This window comes from Argiope bruennichi, chromosome 9 (genome assembly GCF_947563725.1).
Source record: "Argiope bruennichi chromosome 9, qqArgBrue1.1, whole genome shotgun sequence".
Lineage (NCBI taxonomy): Eukaryota > Metazoa > Arthropoda > Arachnida > Araneae > Araneidae > Argiope > Argiope bruennichi.
The window spans coordinates 101,235,585-101,245,604 of record NC_079159.1 but is presented as its reverse complement, the minus strand read 5'-3'; the positions used below and the strand labels follow the sequence as shown (position 1 = coordinate 101,245,604).

The following is a 10,020-nucleotide window of genomic DNA, read 5'->3' as shown; positions in this document are numbered from 1 at the left end:
TTCACACATCTCATAGATAGAACAACCATGCCCAAACGGGGACTCGAACCCGAGACGCCCAGATCACGGGGAAGACGTGCTACCTCTATGCCAGGAAGCCGGCTTACTGAATAGTAGTACTGTAGAATTCTCAGTCTCAAGTGACGACACTGAACATTTCGCTTAGAATGCATCAGATACAGGTGATTGACAATACACTTTAATTTCATACTTCATTAATCACCGGGGACTGACTTCGCAGTTTTCCTTCCATCCACATCAGTCACTGTTGACTGACACTATAATTTGTGATCAGGCTACGTTAGTCATTTAAATGTCATTATTGACATTTAAAAATTGTATTCTTTTAACATGTTTACTACCATGACTCTAGCTTGATAATAGGATAATATATTTAACTGCATGAACCTTTGGATGATATTTCGCAGTTTCGATTCAATCCACATTCAATCCAATGACTTCGCAGTTTTCATTCAATCCATATCAGTCACTGTTGACTGACACTATAATTTTTGTTCAGACTACGTTAGTCATTTAAATGTCATTATTGACATTTAAAAATTGTATTCTTTTAACATGTTTACTACCATGACTCTAGCTTGATAATAGGACAATATATTTAACTGCATGAACCTTTGGATGATATTTCGCAGTTTCGATTCAATCCACATTTAATCCAATGACTTCGCAGTTTTCATTCAATCCACATCAGTCACTGTTGACTGACACTATAATTTTTGTTCAGACTACGTTAGTCATTTAAATGTCATAATTGACATTTAAAAATTGTATTCTTTTAACATGTTTACTACCATGACTCTAGCTTGATAATAGGACAATATATTTAACTGCATGAACCTTTGGATGATATTTCGCAGTTTCGATTCAATTCACATTCAATCCAATGACTTCGCAGTTTTCATTCAATCCACATCAGTCACTGTTGACTGACACTATAATTTTTGTTCAGACTACGTTAGTCATTTAAATGTCATTATTGACATTTAAAAATTGTATTCTTTTAACATGTTTACTACCATGACTCTAGCTTGATAATAGGACAATATATTTAACTGCATGAACCTTTGGATGATAATTCGCTGTTTCGATTCAATCCACATTCAATCCAATGACTTCGCAGTTTTCATTCAATCCACATCAGTCACTGTTGACTGACACTATAATTTTTGTTCAGACTACGTTAGTCATTTAAATGTCATTATTGACATTTAAAAATTGTATTTTTTTAACATGTTTACGACCATGACTCTAGCTTGATAATAGGACAATATATTTAACTGCATGAACCTTTGGATGATATTTCGCAGTTTCGATTCAATCCACATTCAATCCAATGACTTCGCAGTTTTCATTCAATCCACATCAGTCACTGTCGACTGACACTATAATTTTTGTTCAGAATACGTTAGTCATTTAAATGTCATTATTGACATTTAAAAATTGTATTATTTTATCATGTTTACTACCATGACTCTAGCTTGATAATAGGACAATATATTTAACTGCATGAACCCTTGGATGATATTTTATACTTTTAAAAACTAGCCTACAAAGATATCAATCGCAAGTGTTTCAGTCATGCATAGCAAATATGATAATTTAGTCAGCAGTCAAAATCTAGACTGTAATCTCAAAAAGTTGACTGTCTATCGGTCAGTATATAGTACACTGCATGTGAATGCCATAAACGAAGAACCGATGAAGCAATGCAAAAGAACTAATTTATGCAAAACTGATCCATGCAAAAGATCTAAGATCATGGAGTTTTGAGGTTTCTGGTTATCAATTAAATCCACCTAAGACCATTTTTCTACATAGATTAAATTTTTATAACTATTTGAGTCTTTATTTATCACATAGCAATTTAATCATTTTCCATAATTCAGATGACACTGAATGATTCAAATATGCTATATATTTGTTACTTTACTTCAAATTTGTATAACCATTCTTTTACAAGTTTTCTATATATAGAATGATCTAACTTAAGAGGCATTTAGATACATTCTAAAAAACTACAATAAAACTATATTTGCTCACATACTTTCCTGAATATGCAAATAATTCAGAAAGGCTTAGTTCAGATAGAAAAAAATTATGCTTCGAAAAGGAAAAAATTGACGATGTTGTTCAAATAAGTTATTTAAAAAAATCATTTTTGCAGTAACTTTTCTTTTGAAAGAAAACTACATTTTTTAACTATCAGCTTTCTACCCATAATATTAATTACATTAATTAAGTAATAATAGACAACTTTGAGGAAAGACATTTATTCACTCCAAAGGAAAATACTATTTCAAAATATATTTTCACAATAAATATACAGCATTTTTATTGGTTAACGATTCAAGCAAAGTGAAGCAATTAATTGGCAAATAAAATTATCGAAATCAATCCAGTTTTTGGCGCTGAGGGTAGTATAGTAATGTTTTTGAAATATATCTAGATAACTGAGTAAGAAGAAAGGCAGCTACGATTAATAACGTATTTAGCATCATGTCTATTCAAATGGCAAAATCCGTACAGTGATCGGAATTGGGAGATTTTGTGGAGGGTATTCTCCTATAGAAATTTTGAAAAAATGATTTTATTACTTTTTTTCGAAATTGGTTGGAAAAAAGGGCTCATATTACTGTTAACTGTATAAACAGGAATTATGGACTTAAAATTTGAATTAAAAGTTAGAAATCAGGCCCTAAGTTGGGCGTAGGTGCATAAACGAAGAATCGATGAAGCAATGCAAAAGAGCTGATCCATGCAAAAGATCTAAAAGATTTAGTTTTCCAAATAAAAATAATTAAGTGTAGGATAATTAAACTTCAAATGCACTACTGCAATCGTATGTAATTTTTATTGGTTGTAAACCAGCTAAATTATAATTTCTTTAGGTCGCTACTTTGCAGCGTATTCTTGATTTCACTACAAAGTATCCGTCTTTTTCAAAATGCAGTTTGTAGGAACTTGTTTTTAATTGTGAGAAGACTGTGGTGCAAGCATGTTATTTGTTGAAATGAATTAAGCTTATCAAAAGCATTTAGTTTCTTTGAAAAAAAGTTTTCAGAGTATTTCTATGTCTGGTAAAGTAAGCATCTTAATGAGTACAATTACAGTTAATACAAAATAGTTTTCTATATTAATTATGCTAGCGGAGGAATTTAGAATTTTTGAAAATAATTAATATTGAATTGGTATTATTTTTTGTAACGACCCATCTCCGTCGCTGGTATAATCTGAGCTGGCACATGTTATCTGCATTAATAAAACATTTATGGATATTAAACTTTAAAAATATCTTTATATTGTAATTTTAACCAATATCAAATTGCTTTTAAAATTTATCAGATTTTTTTTTCAATCCATTATGATAAAATCCAAATTGAGCAATTGCAAATTCAAATATAGATTAAATTTATGTTTATAATCTATGTTTAAAGTTGTAACATAGATTAAGCACATCATTACTCATACTACACTATGACTAGTTCAAGTTGGAGCTGAAATACAAATTAAATACATCCATTATTCACATGACATTACAAGTATCATGCACATAACAATATAATTTAAATACATCCATATGTATGTGCGAGTTGAGGTTCGAACTCGCAACATTAGGGTTCATAGCCGAGTAACAAAGTCACTAGACAAAAGTGTACACTCTTCTCCGGAAGTTATCTGGCTTATGATGTTACCACCACAATAGTCCCCCACCAGTGAGTCGGTAGAGTTTATCGCGCCAGTTATGGCGAGCGACGAACGCGATTATCGCGCCAAGCGTTATGGCGGGCGACGATGAGCGTGTGTGAGTGGTTGCTGCCGGTAGATGGAGCCACGACAGCTGAATGAAGGATGCGATTGTTCAGAACCAGGGTCACCAATGTGCGAGTTGAGGTTCGAACTCGCAACGTTAGGGTTCATAGCCGAGTAACAAAGCCACTAGACAAAAGTGTACACTCTTCTCCGGAAGTTGTTATCTGGCTTATGATGTTACCACCACATGTACATTACAATTAAAATATACTTATCAGGCATATAACAAACAAGTTAAATAGATCTGTCGGACATATAATACAATTTAAACACGTCCGTCATGCCCATTACAATACAAATTCAATACATTCATCACTCAAGTCCTACAATAGATAGTTATTTGTATAACATATTGCACTTGTTTCTTTAAGACGACCCGTGTTCAAATGGAGTTTAAACAAAAAGAAATATTTAATAAGTCATTGCATATCAAAATGCCAGAAGTATCAAACAGCATTTCAGTCGAAAAAAATTTTGAACACAAAATCAAATTTTTAAAAACAAACTTCCAAAAGCCCTTTAGTAGAATCACGTAGTATACGTCTTCTCCGATTCTAGAAACTTAGTTCCTATAAAAGAAAGCTAGGCATTCCTCAAAAGATTACATTAGATGGTATATGTGAATTCTAAATTTCTTGTGTTTCATTTGTACTATGTGCCCTCTTTCTTTTCGTTCCCATTGTATTATAATTTACATGAAAAACTGAGTGAATGGCTCATTTGGCCAAATGATAATCCGATAATCAGCCACGGCGATTTCTTAATATCCATCTCAAAAAATGGGAAACTTTGGCAAATACGGTATACTTTTCAGGCAGACTACAATCTCCTGTTATTCCGAAACTGACGATTCCTTCAATGATATGACGATCTGTTTCTCTTTCGTAGAAAACTAGAGGAGACCCGCTGTCACCTCTGCAGGTACTAGTGATACCCTCCGGGTAGCCTGCACAAAACTTTCCTGCATTCAGACGAAGAGGCAAATCTCGCTTCTGATAAGCTTTTAGACATGTATCGTCCGACTGCACTGGTATGTGGGCCATCATTAACTCGTCTGATAATACTTTGTTCTCGTTTATGCCCCATCCTGTTACCTGTAGAGAAAAAGATGATTTATAATAAATTATTCAGGAAACAAGAAAATTATATAAATTTTTCCATTAGTTTTATTTTTTGTATATTAACGTCATCCAACCTACTCGGTGAGTGTAAAATTCTTGATTTCCCAGAAATGCGAATTTAATAACAATATATTTTGTAAAGAGAGTGTATTGTTCAAACGTTATACTCAAAATGAATTAAAATTAAACATATTTAGCTGAAAAGGCAGCATAGATATTTCAAAATTTAGTATCAATCGTTTGACTATATTACGAAAACATACATAAATAAAGTCTATAACATAAAATGTATTCTTGAAAAAATATTAAACCAGAGGAAGTAGTCTCCCCAAAACTTTCTTGTATATTCTTTAATAAACTTGTCATGTCAGAGAAAGCCTTTCGTGACATTAACGTACAATACTTACGAGATATTAACTTTTTTATGAATTTACCTTTTACTGAATCTATCGTGTTCTTTTCAACCTGTTTATACAGATGGTTCGAAATGTGATAATAATGTTGGCTCAGCAGCAGTTTTTCGTAATGTAGTAATATCCGAAAGACTTTCTTTTCTGTTCCCTTTCTGTTCTGTTTTTACATCCGAACGTTATGCAATATATCTAAGATTTCAAAAAATTGCAACCTTATCCCCCTCTAAATTTATTATATATACTGACTCTAAAAGTAGTATTGCAGCTTTTAAGAATGTATCATCGGAAAGTCATCCCTTAGTTTTAAATAGTTTGCACATATATAATTCATTAAAAAATAATTTCGCAATTAAATTCTGTTGGATTCTTGCGCATGTTGGAATTTGGGGAAATGAAAAAGCTGACAAGGCAGCAAAAAGCTCAACCCTGCTGAAGGAAAATTTTGTTCCATTATCCGATGCATTACAAGCAATAAAAATAATTCAAAGTAAATTCTGGCAAGCTACGTGGGAAAAGCTATCTACAAATAAACTTTTTCAAATACAGCCATCTGTCAAGGGTTTCAAAAGTAAAATTCTAACCAGAAAGAAAGATGTCATTATCACGAGACTTCGAATAGGCCACACCTATTTGACCCAAAAACATCTTTTGCACTCTGATCATACACCACTTTGTAATAAATGCAATTGCGCTTTAACAGTTAAGCATATTCTGTGTGAATGCCAAGTTTTTAGCACACAACGAAAAGTCCATTTTGGAGCAACTGTTTTCAACTTAAATGACATTTTAGGAGATAACCCTCATCCAAATATTTTTACTTTTTTAAAAGATATTCATATTTTACATCAGATTTAATTGTTTCTTTCTCTTAAAATGCTTTAATTTTTAACACGGAAGCCATGTTTTAACAAATGTTTGGCGCAGAATGATCAAATCTGGTCCTTGCGCCATAAAAACCAACTAACTAACTAACTGAATCTATCGTGTCATCCTTGGCGATTAATTCCTGGAATATAGTTAATAGTATCCAAAAATCAAATTTAAGTTTTAGAAATGTTTTTCTCAACAGATTGAAACAAAAATTTCACATAAAATTACATTTGAAGTCACAAAATGTCATATCTGATTTGATATATTTAAGTTACTGCATTTTTGAATTATGGCATTTACTTGTTTCTGAAAATAGCAAGACAAATTGCCAGCCAGTGGCTGGAATTGGCACAAAATTTGATAGATAGTTACACTATAGATGTTAAATCTGTGTGCAGAATTTTATATATCTGCAGGTGGTTATCAAAATAATGGAAATACCTTAGATTTATTAGCATGGTGTAGTACCGCCTTTGGCATGCAATACAGCTTGGATTCGCCTAGGAATCGATTCATAGAAGAGTTGAATAGTGTTTAGAGGAAAATTGTATCATTCTTACTGGAGATATTGTGAAAGTTCTGGGAGAGATGCCGGTGGAGAATATCGATTCCGTATTGAACGCTCTAAAATAGACCATAACGGTTCAATTATATTCAGGTCGGGTAACTGTGAGGGCCAAGGCAGATATTTAACTTCATCCTCGTGCTCATCAAACCCTGATTGGGCAAGTTTCGCTGCATGGATAGGTGCATTAACATTCTGGAAAAATCCATCTCTTGCAGGAAAGAAAGTTTGTATCATAGAATGAATTTGGTCAGCTAAAATCTTTCTCTACGCTTTCCCAGTGATCCTTCCTTTCAGGGTTACGATTGGTCCAGCAGAAAACCACAACATGGCTGCCCATATCACGACAGATCTACTCCATGCTTGATAGTTGGAAGGAGGCAATCATGATCATACGCTTGTGCAGGTGTCCTCCAAACGTGCACCCCTCTTGTTGAAGGGAAAAGTGTGAAACACGATTCCTCAGACCATATTACTTTCTTTCACTAATCAATCGACCAGGTTTCGTGAGTGTGACACCCTTGTAGACGACGTTTGCCATTAACATCTGTGACAAGTGCCTTGGGAATTGCTGATATACCATAAATGTTCTGTTTATGAACGTGCCTTCTAACTGTAATCATTGACACTGGAGAATCCAGATGCGTACTGAGCACTATGGTCACTTTTTCTGCAGTTATTCGCTTTTTAGATTCTACAGTCCACTTCAATACTCGTGGGATTCTTTCACCGAGTTTCTTTTTCTTCCCACTATTTTGCTTTGCACAGTTTGTCTTGCCGCGCTGTGTGTATGCTGTCATGACTTTAGACACAATACCTCCAGAATATATACATTGATATTTATAAAAAAAACAATCGGTGGCTATTATTATATTTTAATGCGTACGAAGCGCATTCAAAAATGTCCCTTTCATGCACAAGTATTTCCATTATTTTGATAACCATATGTAGTTTTCTTCATTTGATTCATATTCCAACAGCTGGAAAATAGATTTCCTCTGAACAGAATTTTACTCAAAATTTGAGAGAAATCTTCAAATTTGAGGTAAAGACTTTATAATAAACTTCAACAGTCTAGCTCAAAGCGTTGTTTAATTACTTTGCAACAGAGACGGACATTTTTCAAAAATATGTTTTTCAAACTCGGGGAGATCTAAAACATGGAGATTCGCCAAAATCTCGAGTTCGAATTTTTTGATGAATGCCATACTTTTCCTATACTACATATACGAGAAAGTAAAAAGGGGGCATATAACACTCAGCAGATATATAAAGTGTACTATGAATAATTTCAGAGAAAGAAAGACACTCTTATCGTGACATCCGGTAGTTTAAATTTTAGACTGTATGGTATGCTGGGATGGAAATCGATAAACATATTTCTAAACGTGAAAAGGAAATACTCTATCAATTGCTGAAAATGTTTATATTGGAGAGATTTAAGGATCAATCTGCATGATCATTTTTTTTTCTTTCACTTTAGTGAAAAACCCTTCAAATGAAATATTTGTGGGAATAGATTCTGGAAGCCATTTGTGGAAGCAAAATTTGGTGGATAGTTATTTTTTTTTTGTAATACTCAATCTGCAAGAAATGTTTCATTCTCATAACCAGAATTTTAAATTAAAAAGTTATTAAAATGATAAAGTTTACCATTCATATTTTTATCTCCATATTTCTGGGCACATTTTGGGAAAAAAGTATTCTACAAAGCTTTAAAATTCAAATATATTAACTTTTTAGTATTATAAATTGTATTTGCGTACAATTATTTCCTATTGTTTTAATCATTTTTCAATATATACTTAAGTATATTTGACAGAAAATTTTTCATTTTTATCCAGAAATGGACTAAGGGTATGTTTTAACGAATGTAACGTCTTTTTTGTTCAATAATAAAGGAAAATGTTGTCCGCATAGCTTCCTTCTTTTAAGAGTATATCTACTATTATTATTTATTTATTTAACCCTTAAAAGGCCATTTTTTTCTGGTTGTGGTATATTAAAATATTTTTAGAATTGAGATTGGCTTAAGAAAAGAGATTCATTTAACTTATTAGATAAATTTAATTTGATTAATTAATTAATTTGGTTAATTAATAATTAAGTAACAAATCAAAACAGGGCATTTTGCGTGAGATAAGGAACTGAATCATCTAAGTTTCTGTCTTATTGAAAAATATGTCAGAACATATATCAATCTTCATAACTATGTTCAAAGATCGATAAATTTGGTGGGAAGCATACTTCTCACGGCCCTTGAAAGGGTTAATTACCATCTTATCTATTAGTGGTAATTCATTTAATGAATGATCATTTCCCATATTTACACTTTCTAAGTATGAAAAAGTAAATTATATATTAAAATTATTTATCCTTGTAATAACCAAGAAATTTTATAAACAAAGTGCACGATTTCATATTCGTTCAATTTAAAATCCGATAACTCGTACTAAATTCAATATATTCAATAAAGAAATAAGAGAATATTGAAATCATTAATTATTCACACATCCTTTATTGTTTTAATGTAACTCGTTTTACGACATGTGCACACACACATATTATACATAAACTTATTAAATAATCGCAACTATATAATAAACAAACTCTCATTGAAATGCTTTCATTTACTCACGTATCCTTTTCTTCCGGGAACAACATTTTTCGCAGTCGAGTTCCATGTTGGCAAGCACACTGGCTGGATCCTTTCCGAGTAACGCACATCCGGCTGGAACTTGATTAGGGCGATGTCGTTGTCGAAGGTTTCACCGTTAAAGTTCGGATGGGAAATTAATCGGTAGCTCTGAAAAAAAGGAAATTTTGATTGCTATAAATTTTAAGAATTTCAATTTCAAATATTTCATTTTGAATAGTCGTATGTTTAACTTTTTAACTTTATTTTATTATTATTATTATTATTTTTTACTTTTCAAGTGTCTTTAGTTAATTTTAATATTGCTTGACAGGACTGGTAATTTGTTCTTGTACACTTTCTTTGCCTTTCTGGAATTTTCAGAATTTTTAGTTTTTTTTTGTTTTAATTTTTATATTCTTTATCATTTAGTACAGATATAATATTTTATTCATACTTGTTTTGTCCTCCATCTTGGGGAATATCAGATATGATGAGAAGCTTCCAGTACGGTGATTAGTTCTCGCCATCCGGGTGGGTCCAGAAATGATGTGGGGTCGGTTGTCCCCTACCGATGACGGGAAG

General features: G+C 32.4%; 1 protein-coding gene across 1 annotated transcript in view; it reads right to left on the bottom strand.

Annotated features, from left to right (window-relative positions):
• Positions 1 to 3,506: 3,506 nt before the first annotated feature.
• LOC129985031 (clotting factor C-like) overlaps positions 3,507 to 10,020 on the bottom strand; it is a 56,224-nt gene continuing 49,710 nt past the window's right edge. Inside the window, exons 18-19 of the mRNA XM_056094959.1 lie at positions 9,439 to 9,606; positions 3,507 to 4,925 (exon numbers count right to left, since the gene is read on the bottom strand). Of these exons, the coding sequence (XP_055950934.1) occupies positions 4,575 to 4,925; positions 9,439 to 9,606 (519 nt within the window). The 3' untranslated portion in view covers positions 3,507 to 4,574. The remainder of the gene's footprint in view (positions 4,926 to 9,438; positions 9,607 to 10,020) is intronic.